This window comes from Condylostylus longicornis, unplaced genomic scaffold (assembly GCF_029603195.1).
Source record: "Condylostylus longicornis isolate FDR11 unplaced genomic scaffold, ASM2960319v2 ptg000013l, whole genome shotgun sequence".
Classification (NCBI taxonomy): domain Eukaryota; kingdom Metazoa; phylum Arthropoda; class Insecta; order Diptera; family Dolichopodidae; genus Condylostylus; species Condylostylus longicornis.
Window position 1 is genome coordinate 2609528 of NW_026577982.1, and position 22601 is coordinate 2632128.

General features: G+C 23.3%; 1 protein-coding gene across 3 annotated transcripts in view; it reads left to right on the top strand.

Moving 5' to 3' along the window:
• The window catches only part of LOC129605393 (serine/threonine-protein kinase tousled-like 1), a 54071-nt gene that overhangs the window by 26748 nt on the left and 4722 nt on the right, over positions 1 to 22601 (top strand). Inside the window, exon 1 of one of the 3 annotated variants that reach the window (XM_055515132.1) lies at positions 17925 to 18184. The exons of 1 other annotated variant lie outside the window; for it this stretch is intronic. In XM_055515132.1, the coding sequence (XP_055371107.1) occupies positions 18155 to 18184 (30 nt within the window). In that variant the 5' untranslated portion in view covers positions 17925 to 18154. Of the gene's footprint in view, positions 1 to 17924; positions 18185 to 19558; positions 19768 to 22601 lie in introns of those variants that run through there. One more of the 3 variants, XM_055515133.1, reaches the window with a different exon arrangement.

A 22601-nucleotide genomic window follows, 5' to 3' on the forward strand; every position in this document is an offset into this window, starting at 1 on the left:
AATAAAAAAAAATTAGTCAAGTCTTGTTATAGTTGAAAAAAATCAAATTTTATCCGAAAAATAAAATTTTCATTAGATTTTTAACACAATTAAAATTACATAATTTTAATTGTGTTATTAGATTATAAGATACAGCATTTAATTTTGACTAATAATTTACAATATTAGAGCAGATTAAATATTTACAAGATAAAAATTTCAAAACTCACTAAGTATGAATTGTGGCCATACGCAATAATTAATATTACTTAGGTATATGAGAAAATTTCGCACTGATTTACTGAAAAAATTAATTGACATGTTTTCTATACATACCGTAATACATATATATATATATATACATATATATATATATATATATATATATATTATGTGTAAATATGCACGTATTGCGTAAATATATGGATGTGTAAAAAGATAAAAAAAAGAAGTGCAATAGTGAGTGCGATGGTGTAAAAGCAGAAAATAAAAAAATAGTGAAGCCAATAACCTTTGAAATCTTCTAACATGGCTTTCAATTTGTTTATTTAATTCATATACAAAATACGTACATATAGACAAACATATATGCATATAAATATTTCAACTTTACAATAAGAAATAAAAGAAAACAAAAACAGAAAAAAACAAATTAAAAAAAAAGTTGTCTGTCCTCCTCGTCATTTAATAAAAATATGGCGATTATTTTATTTTTATTATACCCGTACGAACGTATGTTCGAAGGGTATACTAAATTTGCCTTACCGTTTGTAACGCTAAGAAATAACGGTGTTAGATATAGACTCAAGTGTATGTTTTTGATCAGCGTCAAATTCTGAGTTGATTTAGCTTTGTCTGTCCGTCCGTCCGTCCGTCCGTCCGTCCGTCCGTCCGTCCGTCCGTCCGTCCGAACGATAACTCAAAAACTAATTTAGCTAAGTTCACCAAATTTTCACAAATGATTGATTGTAGTAAGTGCCAGAACCCTATTTAAATTGGACATGATCGGAGTACCGGTTCGGGTAGCTGCCATACAACTTCAAAGTTTATTTGGCTATATCTCAGAAACTATAAAAGTTATGGTATTGAAATTTCACACAAACGAATATATTAGTAGGGCCAATGTGTCACATAAAAGTCGTTGAAATTACTTGGCTCCTTCTGGTACCTGCCATACAACTTCAAAAGTTATTTGGCTATATCTCAGAAACTATAAAAGCTGTGATATTGAAATGTCACACAAACAAATATATTAGTAGGGCCAATGTGTCACATAAAAGTCGTTGAAATTACTTGGCTCCTTCTGGTACCTGCCATACAACTTCAAAAGTTATTTGGCTATATCTCAGAAACTATAAAAGCTGTGATATTGAGATTTCACACAAGTGAATATATTAGTAGGGCCGATGTGTCTCGTAAAAGTCGTTGAAATTACTTGGCTCCTTCTGGTACCTGCCATACAACTTCAAAAGTTATTTGACTATATTTCAGAAACTATTAAAGCTATGGTATTGAAATTTCACACAAACGAATATATTAGTAGGGCCAATGTGTCTCATAAAAGTCGTTGAAATTACTTGGCTCCTTCTTGTACCTGCCATACAACTTCAAAAGTTATTTGACTATATCTCAGAAACTATAAAAGCTGTGATATTGAGATTTCACACAAGTGAATATATTAGTAAGGCCGATGTGCTTGATAAAATTCGCTAAAATTTCTCGGCTCTTTCTGGTAGGTGCCATACAACATCAATAGTAGTTTGGCACAACCAGTATTTTGAATAACACATAGTACTGAAATTTTGCATAAATTAATATGGTAATACGGCAACTTAAAGTCATAGTCTGCCCCATAGTTAGTTATGGCACATTAGTTATTCGCGCATAGGATAACAAATTCGTACGGGTATCACAGAGTTGACAAGGTCAACTCTATTTTTTTTCTCGTTTTAAATTAAAAATATAATTTTTTTTTTCTTTTATAAAATTCTTTGTGGTTTACGTTTATATTTTCTGTTATATGTATGTATATGGTGTGACCCGTGACTATAATTTCTTCGGGACGAACTCATTACATACATATATATATGTTGTGTCATAACATAAAATTACCTATATGCATGTCAAAATATACAGAATAATGGGTGTTTTTTTTTCAAGAAAACAAAGAAAAATTGTAAAATTTTAATTTAATAATTTTCATTTGAATCAATAAATTAAAGCTTAATTGTCGTTTACGTTTTACATATTGTATATGTATGTAAGTGACTTATTCGAAGCATTCATTTTTTCTTTCAATTCATTTTTTCAAGCGCATTTTCCAAACATTTTGGTTGAAATATTATCCAATTCTCATTTAATATTGTTTTACAAGTAGGATATTTTACCTCTCAAAAAATTAAGCTGCCATATTGCATGTTTACGACGACAAATTATGATTGTCCCAAAAATTGGAAAATAATTACTTAAGGTGCTTAACACAACACAAATAATTTATAATTGAAAAATTTGGAGGCTTCATTCCGGTATAAATCTTTTCATTATCTTAAATGATATCTAATCGTATTTGAATTGTATTGACATTGACAACTGCAACGGATTACGCTTAAAGTGTCATAAATAAAAACAGAGAAAGTAAAATAGTAAGAAATAAATCATATGTTATGCTAATTTATGGTACTTATATAAGTGTTAATTATGGTGCTTATATAACAAATAGTAAATGTAATGAATATGCGTTGCGTACTTATTGTACATATTCCTTTATTATTTTTGTATGTTTGTTGCAGTTAAGATCGTTGTACCACGTCAGTTAAAGCGTTGTATATGATTTCAATAAAAAATACTTTTATCGTCCCATTAACACCGCATCATATGATCACTTTAATTAATGGGTGTTATATATTTATGGCAAGATAATAGGTATAACTTCAAAGTACAGACTAAAGAAGGTACATATGTACGTACATATTTGTATAATATTATATGAATATGTTATATATAATATTTACATACGTATTTATACATACATATAAGTAAAATTAAGATCATAAGCGTATAAAAATGATGATATGAAAAATATTTTTTGCGTTCAAAATGTACACGCATGCATATTTTCTGTTTTATAAAATAAAAAATTATAATTTTTTTTTTAAATTAAAAGCAATATTGAATAAATAAAAGAAAAAAAACAGAAAATAATTATTATTAATAACAATAGCCTAGGCTACAAATTTTTAAGAAATTTTTATAATAAATTTTTTTCAATTCTCTATAAACACAAGTATATAGCATATTCTTATAATTTCTACTCTATATTGTGACTATTGGGATAAATAGCTAGTATACAACTTGAAGATTATATATACGTACGTACATACATACAGATAAGATATACATATGCATATGAATGTAGGTATGTATATATTAAAAAGAATTTAATTCATAGTAGTATTTGTAGTATGTACATACATATATACAAGTAAAATATTAAGTGTAAAATGTAGAAAATGTGAATTTGAAAATAAAAGTTGTGAAGAAAAAAAAATTTTTTTTTGCTCTTCGTTTTTCTTTTATTTTCTCTTTTTTTTTTTATTATTTATTTATATATCTATTTATAAAAGAATTAAGTAAAATTAAAATTATAAATAGATGCAATAAAATTAAGGCTGCCAAATTGTATAATTTAATAGAGAGAACATAAAAAATTAGAAGATATCAAATATGTAATTGCCTATTGCAAGGCAGAGAATTGACTTTTGACGAAATGGATTTGAAAGATAACAAAACGCTGTTATATTGTTATTTTATTTTATTCTTGAAAAAGATTTTGAAAAAGGTGGGCTGTGGGACGGTTAGGGGTGGTTATATTTCATTTAGTTTTTTTTCCTTTTTCTGAGCTGCCCTTTCTAAAATAATTCATCTGGTAAACTCAATTAACATACATTACATACATACATATGTAATATGAATGGAAATGTGTGCATATTTTTTATGTTTATCATAAAATATATGCATATATACATACATTATAGTACGTGCAAGCATATACCTATATACATACTTATATACATGCTTAAATATAAACTGTACAGAAAATAATGTTATATTTTATTTATAACTAAATTTTTAATCATTTCAATGAAGCGAGGTATAAATTAAATGCGTTCAATGCTATTCTGCATACTTACATATAATCATATTTTATATGTATGTATGTATGTAAATTTGTAGGTAGACAATCGAATAAGTAAGTTTGTATACATATATGTATTCATGTATGATCGAAAATTTATAATTTTTAACAAATATACAGTGAAAGTCATTTCATTTTTTCAAAATTATTATTTTAAATACCTCAAATTAGAATAATATTACTTGAATACCACAACAATAATTAAATATGTCATAAATATGTCAAAAATATGTCATAAAATACCAAGTAAAAGATTTTTTAAAGTTTCTGTAGGTATTAACATTTATTTTAGCTGTCTCTGTTTCGAATATTTTTGAATCTTTTTCGAATATTATAAAAATATTTAATAACGTCACATTAACCTGTCATTTGACATCACCCACAAGCAAATTGAAGCGTTTGTAAGACAGACAATTCAAAATTCTGTAAAAAGTATTTTCGAATAAACTATTCGGAATGGAAAATCAAATCTATAACAAAAAATTATTGTATTATAAGCTTTACTACTTTGATGTCCCAAACAAAAACCGGTTTTTAAAAATTTTAAAAAACTAATTTAATCAACTCAAATTAATAAATTAGTTTCAATTATCAATATTTTACTGTTTATTTAAATTAATTCAGTCACAATCACAAAATAATAATGACAAATAAAAAAAAAAAAAAAATATTGTAAAGAAATTTTTATTAAAAGCCAGAATTCTTTTAAAACTTTTATTTTGCCATTTTTTTTTCTTGTTTTTCGTATTATTGTTTGTGTTGTTATTTTTAAGTTGATAATATTTTTTTTATATCGCTATGCCAATAATAATTCAGTTTTTTCGTGTGATTTGTTTAAATAAAAACACAAAAAAAAAAAAGTAAGACAAAAAGCAAAAAAAAAAAAAATTCAATTTTTGTATTCAAAATGGCGGATAATTACGTTAAAAAAATATGAATAATACTAAAATATTTAAATAGTAGGGTGATTTTAATTTTCCTTTTAAAATAAGAAAAATTACATGAAATTCTCATTATTATTTCAAAAACAAAATTTTAATATTAAGAAATAATTTTAATATTAAGATGAAAATCAGAATAATACTAAATTTAAAATTGAACTTATTGATAATTTTATTGATTTAATAATAAAATGAGAATTTATTTTGAAGAAACCATTTCATTCTTTTGTTTTTCATAAGAAAAACGAACAAATTGTTTCATTTACATACATATGCGCTCTTACAATTCATTGAATTCATATAGTGTCTATTAATAGCAAAATATTGAATTTAAATTATTTTTAATACTTAGCAGAAATTTAAAAATCTTGTCATGTGTACTTTTAATTATTTAAAATATCCAAGTGTTCCAAATTGCAGTAAATATTTTGATGTTATATACATAATTACAATCATGAGCTAGAGTATTAATATCGTACTCGAGTATTAATATCGAGTATTCAAGAATTCCAAATTACAGTAAAAATTTTATACATACTTATGTATGTACATAATTACAGCATTCTTGAGCTGAAATATACATATGTATGTATATGTACGTATTAATTATATTAATTATATTAATTTACTGTACTAATTATTGCCTCTTATTCAAATTTACTTAATATCAAAATTACCGTTTATTGTCATGTATGTACATTAATATTGAAAAACTGTATTACCTACATATGTACATACATATATGTCCATATTTATGAAAATAACATGTGCTGCATATGAGAGTAAGTGCTAATTTCTAAATTGTGTAGTACACACTTATTTTTATAATATAGTAATGGATGTCAAGGTTACTTAAAAATTTTGATAAGAAAGGCTTAAGTTTGATATTATGTACATATGTATGTAGGTACTTACATATATAAATTTCAATAATTTTGATTAATTTTAATTCTATAGGTCATTAATTTTTCAATTATTTTTTAAAATTGTTTAAAAATTTAATTAAAAATTTGCTTTCAGATGTTTGTCTAGTCGATTATAATAAAATAATGACAGATTTGACTTGTCAGCTATATTTAAATTTAACAGAATTAAATGATATTACAAATGTACCTGCATATGTATATATACATATGTATAATATGTATAATGAAACATCAATAAATATAAAATAATTTTGTATATAAATTAATAAGAAAATCACAATATGTTTAATTTTTCGTATATTTTTATGTGATGTACCTAAATATACCTATCTAAAGTAAAATTTAAATATTTCAAGGTGATTCAATGACAAACAAATATATTATACATATACGTAAATACATCCATATATACTTTCATATAAACTTATATATATATGTATACGAGTATATATGAATTCATATATCATGTGTTATATTATTATATACAAATATTTTATAATTATTTATTTTAAATAATTATTTTCATTCATTGGTATATAATGGTATATAATGTGTGTAAAATCAAAAAAAAATATGAATAATAAATTGAAATATTGATCATTCTATTCAAAAAATAAGAATTTCTTTCTTTTGAAATTTAAAAATTTAATTTACATAATTATTTTTTTGTGTAACAACACTGTAACCCCACGCATGTATGCAATGTATATACGTAAAGTTTATATTAGTTGAAAAAGTTTTTGTTTGAATTTAATTACAATGTTTCAAATGCCAATATTTGAAAAAAAAATTTCAAAATGCAAAAATGCTCAAATGAATGTTTATAATAATTTGCATATATACATACATATATATGTACAAATACAATATTTGCGGCATTATTCGTCATATCTTGTGTCAATTTATATAAATGTATGTGTACAAACATTCTTGTGACTACGTGCGTACGTTCACAATGGCTAATAAATTAAATTTATAATGCGTATTTAATTTAATTTAGTTTCTTGCTATTTTTAATAAATTACGATTATTGTAAATTTTACTGTTATTCGACTGGGCACAAATCCATGCTTAACACTTTGAAGAAATACGATTTCATAAACAGCTGTTTATATGTACATATTTATATGTATGTATGTACATATATATAAAAAAATATTTCGCATTCCGCAGCTCCCTTCTAAATAAAATTTCTAATATTTTTATATGACGTTCCGTAATTTTCAAATTTTCTCAAATTATTAGACAATTTTAAATTATCAGAAAACACTATGAAAATGAAATTAAAAAACAAATAAAAACGTACAAAGCTCAATAGTAAAAACATTTTTTTTTTCTTGTTATTCAAAAATACATTTAAATGTTATTTGAACACAAACTACTCCCAAACTCAAATATTAAATAAAAAAAATGTTTTAAATCAATATTTGTGTGTGTTGTGTGCCGTCGAACATGCAAATAAAATCAGCTGTTTCATTCTATTTTAAAATTTACATTTACATGTTATATTAATTATACATGTGAGTATGTATTAGAAAAAATGAAAGAAATCAAAAATAGAAAAAAGAATTTTTGTTTTCTTTTTCGTCATTCTCCTAAACTCATTCAAACATTCTGTTGGTATTCAAATGAACATGGTATTAAAAGAAATGTTATTCGTAATACAACACAACACAAAAATTATAGAGCAAACTATATATAATTTTTTGCTCTCTTTTTTTGCTCTTTTACTGTTGTTACTATTTTTCATTGCATATCTGTAATAATAACAGTTCTCTGTTAAGTTTATTGTATATAAGTATGAAAGCATGTATAATATCAGCGACCAATGTGTGAGTTTATAATGTTCCATACATTTTCATTCCACTCGTTCTTAATTATTATTTTTATGTTATTTTAAATTCTTAAGTACTTTATTTACAAAACACTCAATATCACAAAACGAACAAAAAAAAAGAAATATTCCCTGGACACAGTTTTCTTCCCTCCAATTCTTCTCGTTTTTTTCCCTCATATATCATTAAATGTGATTTTCATACTTTTTAAAAATAGCTTTTGGATTAGCGACTTTTATTTTTTCAATGCAGCAACCAAAATAAATAATCGATAATCGGGTTCTTATGCTCTTTTTTTTTTACTTTTTCTTCCTTGTTTAATTCTTTCTCTTCCATACCAATTCCAATTATGTATAAATGTCCCATTTAAAAATAAAAGAAAAAAAGCTTTTTTTTTTCTCCACTAATCTCATCTCAGTACAACGTATTTCTCGTTCACGTGTTTCTGAAAAAAAACTAAGAGAAATAGGATATATATGAGAGACAAAAATTCTCTTTTTGTAATTTTTAAGAAAATGTGAAATTTTATAAAAGAAATATACATGTGACATGTTTAACATGTATGTAGCTTATCAGCCACATCTTATTTGTTTGACTCTCACATTTTATAATGAATATTATTTTCACTTGTTCTCTTTACTTCTTTCATATTATATTATTTTATAAGGTCAATTAAAATTGAGTCAATTTAGGAAATAGTTGAAATTACAGTTCAAAATCAAAAAATCTGTAACTATCGTTCGTAATATTTTTCAATATTTTTCTAATTTGGTATAAATTTCAATTATTCTCCAGCTGTTTACCATCTATGTATGTATTTATTATGTTTAATCTCTTATGACTTTAAAGTTTAGTCGGCTCGTCACATCTGTAACGGTATACTAATTATACATTGCTTTATTTTTTTTTTTCTGTTGCTTTCTGTTATATTAATTTCGTACTATAATTCTGGTGAATTTTTTATTTATCATACTTTTTGTTTTGATTCTTAAATTCCGTGTTCTCTTATATACATACTATCATACCATGGCATGGCTGTGTTGTATACATATTTTGTTTAATAGTGGTATAACATTGAGTATGTTCTTTTCTTACCATATTATAATGAAATAGAAACCGGTAAAAAATAAGAGAAAATTCGAGGTCGAAAATTTATAAAAATGTAATAAAGTTCGTTTATGAAGAAGGAAAAAAAAATAAATTGGGGACCGGTTATAAAACTTGAAATACATAGTTCAGAAAATAAATGATTTTTAAAAACTTTGGTCTTTCCATTATCAAGATATAATCTTATGTATGAATGTATGTAGGTATTTTTCTTAGTATGCTTGAACTTATAATAAAAATATATGACAATGCAGTGCAAAATTAACAGGTGATAATGTTAAAAGATTTAGTAAAAATTACGAAAGTAAATGTCATGCTAATGGCTTTTGTTATAAAATTGTGGTTATGACGCTATATAAATTAGCTACCACGCAGCATGAACATAAAAGTGAATGCCGCCGTGTATAAATTAAAAATCATGGCCGACAATTTTATTAAAATAATATTTATATATTATTAAATGAAAAATTTTTGTATATTCAACATAAACATTCTGTATATTGAAAGAGAAATTTTTAAAGAAATTTTTAAGTAGCTGCTTGCACACGCAGTTCATCAATTCATCAACTTACCATACTTTTTTCTTTTTGCGAATTACTTGAGGGGTGTACATACATATGTATGAATACTTTTATTAACTAGTTTTGCTAGTAGTACACATTACGTACATATGTATTTATGCATACTATTAACTATTTTTTTTCTCATTTTCCTTTTTCAAATTTACTTATTTACAGCGAGAAGTTCCAGACGCAAAACAAAAACGACAAAGCAACATAATTAAAATAATGTCTAATAAAATGTTGAGGAATACTTTTTTTACTGTATTTTTTACAATAGCATACGTTAGTGTTGTTGATGTAGATTGTAGATTATTCATGGCGTTTACAATAATCGCATCGTTTAATCCACGTGCTGTGAAATTTGATGTGAGGTCATTCAATTTTCGATATTTTTGCTGAAGTAGCCAAAAAATACGAGAACGCAAGCGAATAAGCTTTTTAAAGTTGTTTACGTTATTCGCTTTATTTTGTATTTTGGAGTAATTTTTTTTTTGAGTATTTTGTTGTAGAAAAAAGTTTGCATTTCTGCATGTAAGGTTATTATGTATAAGGAAAATTTTTGGAAGAGCAATTTTTTTTACGTGTGACCGTGTATAAAATAATTTTATGCTATTGAATCACGTAATAAAATATCATAATGATTAGTAAATCATGAAACAAAGTTAGGTGCATATCCTGGATCTTTCAATATAATTAAATTTCTTATAGTGTAACGCTATAATTTTTTCTCGCAAAAGAGAAATAACTATAGCGTTAAAGTTTCGAAATTCGAATATATTTTGAATTTCATAATTAGTCAGCTATATTTTTGTTATTTAGTAACTTTTGATCATATTTTGTAATTCAAATCATGCTAAATAAACTTGTTAATAAAATTCACAAAAAATAATTTAAACACTGTTACAAAAAAAAAATTTAAACACTAAAGAAAAAAATAACTAAAAACATATGTATTATATAAAATTTTATATACTTAAATTTTTGAAAAACGCAATAATTTTCTCGACCTTGATGGTACTTCATATAGGAATATAAATTCTCATCAGCCGTCGTCACTACTAATTACTATCGCCATCAATATTTTCATCGTTTTCCTGTGTATATGTTTCACTCATTAAATGCACGGAATGAAACAAAACATTTTTAACGTAAAAGAAAAACAAAAAGTATGCGCAAACATTATAAAAGAAGAAAGAAAATTGAAGACGATTTCGAATCACCCATGGGCTGGAAAAAATTAATCAATTACACACTATCAACACGAAATAAACACTTTTTTTTTGTATGCCAAACAACAGACATGTTGACAAGAGGTTCGATTCGGAGAAGAAACTACAAAAGATAAATCGAAAATTTTTTTTTTTATATTAAAAGGTTAATAATCAAACATGACGGTGGGAACGACGACGTTACAACAATACTTTAAACAATAAATTTTTTTTCTCAATTTGCAAAAAAACTCGCTTATTTTTCTCTATATATGTATTTATTAACATAACATAAATGTTAAGCGAAAATATGTAAAATTGTATGTGTGTGTTTATACAGCTAATAAATTATACCACACAATAAATTACAATCAAGATTCCATAACCGTAAAATTGTACTCATTTTTTAAATGAACACAATAATTGACGGCGCAATACTCAAATATGTTCATGCTACAAAAATATAAGCCATGACATTAAGAGAGCAACGAAACAAAAAAAAAATGAATTAAATGAGTAATGTTTTACGTATAACATTTTTGAGATTTAAATTCTTTTAAAAAAAAAAAATCTTAAATTATAGAGCGGAATGAAATTCATTTCCTACTTCAAAAGAATACAGAAATTTTTTACTTTCTGCTCTTTAAATTTACACAAATATAAATTATAACACAATGTATGTACATATGTATGTATTTATACCCCCTTGCCATTTATAAAATTTTAAAAACATGTCCAAAGTTAACATATAAAATTGTAATATTTTTATCATTAATTTTGTAGTTCTAAAATAATTATTGTTAAGCAAGAAGCACTTATTTAATAAAGCAAACTTCAACACACATGTATGATTGAAAATTCTTATATGATTGTATCCATCCATCTGCATACTTAATTTATTCATAACAAATATTTGCAATAATGTAATAGTAATAAAAAGTCTGCTATTTAATAAAAATATCTACAATCATACATGACATGCTACTGCCACCTACTGAATTTTTTTTATAATCAATAATTTTTATATCGTTCCGCTTTTTTTTCTTCTTTTTCTCCCAATTCTCTTTTTATTTTCAGATCGAAAATTCTAAAAATATCTTTCCCACAATAAAAAAAAAAAAAAACAAAACAGAAAAAAAAGTTGGCAACACAACAATTTAAATAGCAAAAATAATTTTATAAAAAAATTTTTGTGTGTATATAATAAAAACGACTGTGTGAATCACTATAAAAAAATTACAATTAGAGAATAACTGCAGGCGACAGGCAGGCAACAAAAATATTTTGAATATGCTGTTTTCGAGTGTATAGTATTGTACATAATTTGTTTTCTCTTAAAGAGTAAAACGATTATCTATTTTTATATACTTGCATAATATAATAAATATACAATATAATATTATGTTATGTACACATACCAATCATACATAAAAATATTTTGTTTACATTTTTCTGTTTGGCAATGAGACGACCGACAATGTCTTCTTGTGTCTCTTATTTTAATTTATAAAATAACATGTTCATACATATATTGTAATTTTGTTTTTATATATACTTTTTCAAACTTTTTGTATTAACGTATACATAAAAATAATATTTATATTATGACAATAAGGCCATACTCTTCTCATCGTTTGTCGTCACATATACTTGTACAATTATGAATAAAAAAAAATTAACAAGAAAATTAAAGAGCTTTCGAGCTTTGACCGCTTCTTGTTTAAAAAGTATATTATAATTCTTATGATGATTACTACTAAAAGTTCACCACACTGCACTATACACGTTGTTGCTACAAATACTATCACAATAGTTATATCAACCATATAACATTAACTTATCTAGTATAAGAAAATAAAAACTCATTTGTATAATTCTTATGTACGATAACGTCGTTTTTCTCACAATACAAACACTACTACCGATAGTGTGTTTACGAGTTCTCTGAGTGGAAGAGTGTATGTTTTGTGTAACAAAATAGAAATGTTTAATAAAATATGTGTTTGTGTTTGTAAGATAAAATGAAGTGCAACATTAAGCGAACTTGATGAAAATGCAATTTTCATTCAAGAAAAAAATTTTTTTAATTTTCTGTTTTTATTTTGCTTTTGTTTTTCTATATAGTACTAATAATATTTTTTGCGTATGTATATGTAGGTTAACGAAATTTAAATGATGGGTGGGTTGAATTGTTGTGTGCTTCGTTTGTTTCTTTGGTTGTGTATAGAGAGATAAATGTACGTATATTTTGTATTTACTACAGAATTTTTTTTTTTGATTTTATTGAGGAAAATTTTATAGATGAGTAAGGTAAAAATTGTTTAAATAAAATGAAGAAAAAATCCACAACACAACAACATTGTCGATGATGTAGACGACATTCGTACTACTACTCCACTAGTCTGTTAAATTTGGTTCAGTTTCAATTTTTTTTTTGTTTTTGGAATTTTTTTTTTATGTTTTCGTATGATTTCAAGGCAACTCAAGAGAATTTTTTTGTGATGATTGAGTGGTTTTTAATCTCCTCAAACTTGAGGTAGGACTAAATTATATGTTTTATTTTTATCTTATTTTTTTATACTTTTGGGTAATTGGGAAGTTTTGAAAATTAACTCTGTTGTTTGAATACACTTCGTATGTATATATTTTTTGGATGTGTATGTATGGGATATTGTTAAGTTACTTGCTGTATTGTTGCTGTTTGTATTGCTATTCAGATCTATAGTAAAATTTCTATTTTTATTTTTTTATGGTTAAGCGCTAACCAAAAGGGAATTAGTGAAATATTTTTTGTTTGATTACATTAGCAACATTTGAACTTCTAAATATTTAATTTCTGTTTTTTTTTTTTTTTGGCAAAAAAATTTTAATACGATTTCAAACCACTTGAAATCAAACATGTTTGATGTATCATATATTGAAGAATATATTGTATTTTTTTTGGTTTGATTGGAGTTAAATATCGCTATAATTGTAACAGGGAGTAGTAAGATAATGGTTGAACATTGAGTATTGAATTTGTGGGCACGTATTTAAAATATACGCATATACCTAAATATATAATGTATATATTATATGCAAGAGTGTGTTATAAAAGTATGGTAGTAAAAAATTAAGAATGATTTAAGTATTTTTTAATAAAAAAGATGTGAATTTTAATTAGGAAAAAATAAATGAAAATGTTTTAAAATTTAGAAACGAGTTTGTTTTTTTTAGTAATTATGCATAAGTACAATATTATGGATGCTTAAATAATTTCGATATCATATTTTAAAATCGTAAGAAAGGAATGAATGGCAAATTATTTTTAGGTGTCTTGTTTTTCATAAATAAAACGTATAAAAATAAGATATATATATATATATATTATGTAGGTACATAGTCATTTTTATAAATTATATGACGGCTGATTGATATACATTTAGGACTCCCATAAACCGAATCGTCATTTTCCTACGAGATTAGTTTCTTTTATAGAGAGAAAGAGAGTTCGCGTTAAAGGGCACTAAAATAAAAATAAATATAATGAAAAATGCAAAAAACAGTTCCAATTGTAAATGCTCTATGTTTCTTGTGTTATAAAAATTCTAATATATAATTACGGAATTTGATATAAATCTTTGATATAAATTCAAATGAATAAAAAAATAAATTAGTGACGGACAAAAACTGTATACATACATCAAAAAGACTCTTCAATTTTTATTGCACCAAAGAAAAAATTAGTGAACAATAAACAGCTGTGTCATTTATTTATTATATTTATATATTTATGTTTATTGTAATTTATAGATTACAATAAACGATGGCAACTATTTCTGATGTTTGCCAACTATTCTTATAATTACACAACAAACCATTTTTTTGAGGGCAGCTAGTAAATACAAAGTTGTTCAATTCAAAACAGCGCCACTCAAGAAAAGTTAATTTTTTTTATGTAATTATAAAAATTTTTCTTCTGTATATCATAGTAATAAACTATTATATATGTAAGCAATGATATTTTAAATGATGACAAAAATCTTGACATTTATATACACACCAACTGGTCACATTAAAATATTAATCTACATAATATTTTGTCCATTCACAATATAAAATTATTAAGGAGTCGTATGGTCACTTTTTGTAATAAATTTTTTTCTATAAAAATTCGTCGTTGTCAGATTAAAAAAAAAACAAAAATAATCGAAATATAAAAATATAATGAAGGCATGTATGAAAACATAACACAGCATCAAGTACAAGTTTATGTTTATTATTTTATTTCTCTTTTTTTTTTTAAATAAAAATGTATGCTTCTTCTCTTTCTTGAACAACACAACACAACTAATATAGAAGAAGTAGTAAAGTACATAATAGTCTGGTTAGACTGTAATAAGCAGCAAGCTAATTTTATAAATTTCTATACAGATGTGCACATACAAAAATTTTATTTCAATTTTTTTATTCCAAAAAAAAAAAAAACAAACACACAAAATAAATGTGTATATTAGAGAAATATCCTAAAAAAAAAACAAAAAAAAAAAGTGAAACAGATGAAAAAGAAGGAAAACATAACTATCTCAAATCAACAAAACTGAGCCACCTATATGTCTTATCTTTTCTTTCCTTTTCTATATATTAACTAACCTCTCATCTTTTTCTATTAATTTTTTTTTTTTTACCATATTTTATTTACATATATTTATGCATATTATATTGCATATGTATGAATGTGTGTACATTAAAAAACGAAGAATTCAGAAAATTTTTTTTTCAGCTTTAAAACTCAGCGGTTGAACTCGAAAAAACAAAAAGCAAAAAACCGAAAAAAAAACGCAATAAAATACTCGTCGTACCGTACTTATCTTTATAAAAGTACTTCCGATTTTTTTTTTTTGTTATCATTTTATCTTTGTCTAACAAGAGAAAAACTTCCTATTAAAAATTTCATTCATTTGTATAAGGTTTATAAAAAGCACGGTGTACATATGTATGTATGCATGTTTGTATAAAGAATTGAGAGAATTGGGTATATCAGTTTTTTTTTTTTGTACAACTTTTATATGCCGTTTTTGTTATACATTCTATTTTGTTGTTGTTGTTCGTGGTTATATTGTTATATATATAATAATAATAATATTTAAGGAAAAAGGTAGAGAAAGAGTAAAAACAAATCTAATAAATATTTTTTGCACATTATTTATTTTTTTTTTTGTTTTTGTTGTTTTTTATTTTACATCTATTGTTATTTCGTTTTATACTTTCGTGTTTGAGTAGTTGCCAGTTGAATTTTTTGAAGTTAAATTGATTTAAATACATATATGTATGTATGTATGTATATATGCATGGAGATATATGAAAAAAAAATATTATGGAAAAAAGATTACCGTATTTGTTTCATAAATTGAATATTTTAATAGGTTGAAATTTTGTAAAGTACTGTAATATAGTTGAAGATCGAAGTTTCAAACCAATGAGAATCTAATGAAAGTCGTGTGTAAACCTAAACGGAAAATAATCGAAATTACTTTATTCTCGTTAGATTTTCTAAAAGTAAAATTTTGTGGCAGTTTGGAACATAGATCAGCCAGTTTGTCATAATTTTCACAGCAAAATTACATATTAAATTTTGAAGTAAAGTTTGAGCGTCATCAGATAATTTTAGTGTACTATTTCAGACCAACACCATCACAATTCACGATTTAATCTTAAATTTTGTCGTATACATATTTAAATATTGCCTCATAGTATTCTAATACGAATAACTAATTTCAAGCAGGTATTTTGGTATTAAATTTTCTGATTTACCGATTTTCTTACATTACTCGTATAATGATTAATTTGTTTTTGTTCAAAAATGTGTAAATGATGGCAACCTCAAAATTATATTTTTATTATTTGAATTGATGCCGAAAATACAATTTAAATTAAAAAAGAAAATAGGAATAAAGCAAAATATAAAATAAATAAAAAAAAAAAAAACAGAAATTTTTTTTTTATTTTTAATAAACGTAAGCGTACAAAAGTAAAAGGAAGACGACAAACGAACCCAATATTAACGAGTAAAGAAACAAAACAAATATATATTTTTGTTTTTTTTTTTTTTTGTTATTTTCTTTTTCTGATTTTCGGCTTTTCTCTCATCGTCATCATCATCATGCATCAACCATAATATGAAAATATCATTGTTGATTACTGATTGTGTATTTGATTTTGTTTTTTTATATAATACTTTTTTTCTGTATATTTTTCGTATAACATAATTATATGCATTTACACATATGCATATATATATATATTTCTGTTTGACTTTTTCTATCTACTACACTTTACTTATTATCGTCGTCTCGTATATTCACTCAAATTTTGTATAGAAAATAAAAAACAAAAAAAAAAAAAGAAAATATTGTGTATATAATCCACTATACTCGCTCATTCGTATATTCCAATTCCACGTTTTTTTTTTTATGTGAGACTGCGAAAACGACGTCTTTCTCACTCTAACAATTCTTGTTTGTAGTTAAGTAATCGCTCAGTTTCTCTCTGTGCTTCTAACTGTTCGGCTACGGTTAGGTGAATGTGCGATAGATAGAAGTAGACTTTTAAAAATAAAATACAATATATAAAAAAAAAAAGTAGTAGTGTAAATACATATTAATACAACACACAAAAAAAAAACCAAGTAAAAAAAAAAAAAGACATAAGAACAATATAATAAGAAAGAAAGAAAAAGCAGACATTTTTTTGTTCTTTTTCTTTTTCCTTATGTGTTTTTCATTTCATTTTTGTTTTTTGCTACATTTATAATACAAAATTTGTTATATTTATTTTTTTGATTGTTTTTGTATTTTTCAAATCTTAAAATTCATAAATTAAAGTGATATACAAGAATATACATATATGTATGTTTGTATGTATATTTTATAATGAAAGAAAAAATTTCTGCACAATATTTTTCGATATGGTGCAAAAAAAAAAAACACAAATTATACTCAAATATAACACATAGCCATATTTAATACATACTTACATATGTGTGTAGATGTATTATAATAATGTGTCAAAAAATAATAAAAATTTTTTTATTTGAATAAAAAAAAAAAGAAAATTTGAAGAAATAAAAAAGAGAAAAATAATTTTTTTTCTAATTAAGAATAATAATTTTTTTTTTGAGAATAAATAAAATGTGGTTTCTGAAATTCAATAATTAAAGTGAAAAATTTTTAATTAAAGGAAAGGAAAAAAAAATTAATAAAATTGTGTTGGGTACATTCATATGTACATACATACATACCTAATAAATAATGGTGGATAAAATTTTAAAACAGCAAATAAAATATTCGAGAAAAGAAAATCTTTGAGAAAATTTTCTCAAAAGAAAAAAAAATTATATAGAAATAGGAAATTTTCTTTTTATGGAAAATTTTCTTGTCGGAGGAAATAAAGTATGTGGAGATTTTTTTTTTTTTTTTGTTTTGTTTTTAATATTTTTTCTAGTTATAATTTTAAAAAAAAATGTACATACTACTTACATATTTAAAAAATATTACATACAATTTATAATTGTTATACTTAACGTTCCATATTAATAAAAACTAATAGTTAAAAAAATTTTATTTTTTTTTTCATACATTTTGTATTTTTTCTTCTTTTTTTTTTCTTTTCTTTTCATTTTTTTTGTATAATAATAAGATGGTGTATGTGTTGTGTATAGATTTTTGTTATTATAGAGAGAGAGAAAAAGAAAGAAAGAGAGAAGAGTAGAATAGAGTAAAGTATTGCCGTTGTCGTAATCGTAAATGTTAAAATTGAAAATGGTTTTCGTTGCGCCGTTGCCGCTACCGTCGCCGACGTCGTTGAAGTCGTAAAAAATTTTATATATATATATATATATATAAATATATATACATACATATGGATTTATGTCATATACATTGTATATTATTTTATATTAATATGCAGATATTTTATATTACACAAACAAAAAATATAAGAATAAAAAACGAAATGAAAAAAAAAAAAAAAAAATAAATAAATGTACTTTTTGAGTGTGTGTGTGTGTGTGTGCATGTAATAATATATTGTACGTCGTTTTCGTTTATTATATTTTTGTGTCGTGTGTACGTACATCCATCCATACATACATATAGCAAGAAGTAGAGAAAAGTTTTGTTTTTTTTTTCTTGTTATTTTTTTTTTTTTTGTGTAGGGGACTTTGTTTTTAAAATATAATCGCGACCATCTAAAAAACACAAAAACGAAAAAAGAAAAGAGAGAAAGAAAATGAAAAAAAAAATAAAATATTAAATAGTGAGAAAAGGCAAGGAAGACATCTTTTTTTTTTTCTGATTTTTCGGTATTAAAAAAAAAAATAATAATTTTCTTAATCTTTTTGACTTTTTCATATAAAAAAAAATTCTTTTTCGATTTTTTGTTTCTTTTTATTAAAGTTTTAATTAAGTTTTGTCATTTTAAATCTCTTGAAATCTTGAAAAAAAAACAAAATAAATAAATTAATTGAGAAAATTTTAAAATATTTTAATTTTTTATTTTTTTTTTTCCATTTTAAAATTATTGCTATTAAGTTTTATTATTTATTTCTTAATATTTTATTAGGGTAAAAATAATAGCAGCGAATATTTTGTAAAATCGAGAAAAATAATTAAAAAATTTATAAAAAAAATGAAAAACCTAAGAAATAAAAAAATTTCAAAGACTGATGATTTTCAATCTTTATTTATAAAAATTTTTAATAATTATTTTACTTTCATAAAAAATTAAGCAATTAAAACGTTGAAGTAGAAAAAAAAACAACAAAAAAAATTAAATAAAATGAAGTAATTTTTCTTCATAGTTTTTTTTTTTTTAAAAAAATCACAAAAAGTACAATGAAAAATTTCTACTAAATACATTTTAATAATAAAAAAAGAAAAAAAAAAATAAAATAATAAGAAAAAATTAAAACCACGCACTTTGGATTTAATAATAAAAATTTTTTTTTATTAAATATGGGAGCTAATGATAAATTGTGAGTCCATAAAAAGGATATATAAGGTTGTTTTTTTAAAATACTTATTTTTTTTTACAATATATTGAAATTTTACTACGTTTACATGCAAAAATAAAAAGAGAAAGACAAGAGAAAAATTTTGTGTTTTTTGTTTTTTTTTTTGGTTTTTTTTTTTTTAATTGAATATGAAGTGAAAATTTTATACTGTTAATATTTCATTGAATATAGAATATACTTATTACATATTGTATATATGATTCCATATATGTACATATATATACATCGTACATTATTATATATATTATGTGTTTATTATAACAAATTTCAATACAGTGATGTTCCAATAAATTGAACGATAAAATGTTAAAGTTGTTCGTAATATCAAAACTGTTTTTTACATCAAATACATACATCTAAAATAAGAACATTAATGAATTAAGAAATCAAGTAAAAATTGTGTTTTTTTTTTTCAATTGAAATATGTACATATGTAATTCTTATTCATTTGTTGAAAATAAATTGGTAATTTTTGTTTTGTATTATCAGACGCTTTATATGTGCCATCAAAAATATGTTTTAAAAATTGCAAAAATTCGTACGCAAACAAACAACGAACAAAATCAAAAAAATTTCTAAATATGAATAGAATGTAAATATAAATTCAATATTTATTATATAAACCTACTTAATTCAAAAAAAATTTAGCTATTTGTTGTTATATTGGAACTTTCATTAAATTGAGTATTCGTTATATTGAAACATTACTGTATTCGAAAAGAAGTGTATTAAATAAACAAATTCAATAATATATAATATTAATAGTTATACTTAAATGTCTAATATATTTTTACTAATGTTGAAATTTACGGTCTCAATAGCATAAATTCAATTTTGAGAATAAATAATTTTTTGTGAACAAAAATTAATTTTATTTTTAATATAAAATTATTTGATTACATTACATTACTTAAATCTAATCAGAATTAAAGTTTTCTGATTAGAATGAGTATTGTTATGATTACATAGGTTTTGTTTTTAATAAAAATATGTGCGGTACACTTATTATTAATTAATTTTAATTCAATTTATTCAATATTCATTTCAAACGTTTTCTGAGTTAAATGAGTACTAATAAGTACCTACCTACTTTTTATAAGTACATTTAATAGATAGTCATTGAAAAAATGAGACATAATTAAAATTTACAATAAAAATTCCTTATAGTTGTTTACTCCTTTTTCAATTTGAATTCGTAAAATAGAAAAGTATAACTACCTCTTTGTCTATTATATTATGTTATATCCTTGCATTAAAATTGAGTACATACACAATAATTGTATGTAGTTCATACATATGAGTAGACATATTTCGATTGTGTTCTTTATAATTTTGACATCATATAAATATGCCAAAATGTACTTACATTAGATAGTAGATACATCTATTTCGTATATGTACTCATATTCAGTTTTTCAAGTAAACTTATTCCCAGTAGAGAAAAAAAAATTAAAAAATCAACTATTTTGTATAAATTTTCAGTATCGAAATGTTACTTTCTTTATTATTTTTTGTAATTAAATGGTCATTTTTAAAAAAATGTATATTGCCAAATATTGGTTTCATATAAAAACTTATAAAAATACAAATTGGGATTTTTTAATATACCTATGTATAGATAAATGTACATATTTATGTACGTAGGTCTTTTCTTTTTATAATTTATAATAAATCTTAAAATTTGCATGTAAACATAGCTAAAACATTCAATAATAAAATATGAACCCGAGTGTGTGTGTATGTGCTTGTATATATACTTTGTACTCGTATACACACATTTATATAATTAATTTTTTTGCACACCTTATATATTTCTTTTCTTAAATATTACTTTAAAAATTAAAAAAAAAAAAAAACAAATAGGTAATATGAAATATTCTGTTAAATAAATAATTTTTCAGTTTTTTATTATCCAAAAATGAAAATATCAAAAAATAAAATTAAGTTTTTTATAATTTAATTTTCTGGTGGTCGGAATTGAAAAAGAAAAAAAATTTTAAAATATTCGCACACAAAAAAAATATTTTTTTTTGTTTTTTGCTCTGGTTAAATAATTTTTACTTTTTTTTTGCGTATTTTTGCTTCAGTTTCTTAAATTCATCATTATCAATATCATTAAAATATATCAACCATCTATCTATTCCGAAAAGACTTCCATTTTTTATTTTCTTAACATGCGGATTACTATACAATTACATTTTTTTTTATTTTAATTTTTTTTTTGTGTTGTTGCTTTTTTTCGTAATATACAAAAAAAAAATTATTTTAGAGAAATTTTTAGATAAAACGTCATATTAAGTATATATCAGAGGAAATAAATAGGGTGACCATAATTACTACATATTTTAAGAAATTTATATTCGATTAAAGCGATTGAAAATGAAGTTTTACACTAAAATCTAAAAATGTCTGCCCGATTACTACAATAATGATTTTGTCTTATTTAAAAATTAAATTTATTATGTAGATTTGCTATCAATGAAATATTTACACATGTATATATTGTTTTAGGTTTATTTTTTTAAATAAGTAGAAGAAATTTATCTTTGAAATCAATTAAAAGATTTTATACCTATATACTTAATTTCATTTGTTATTCTTTTTCGAAAATATTTATCAAAAATATTTATGTTTACTCTTGAATACATTCATAATTTTATTATCTACAATAAAATAGTTTCTTATACCTTATAATTTTCAATAAAGCTTACCTTTACATATAATTCATAGAGCATGAATAAATATTAAATTATCAGAAAAATTATATAAAAAATATAAGAAGTATGTACATAAAT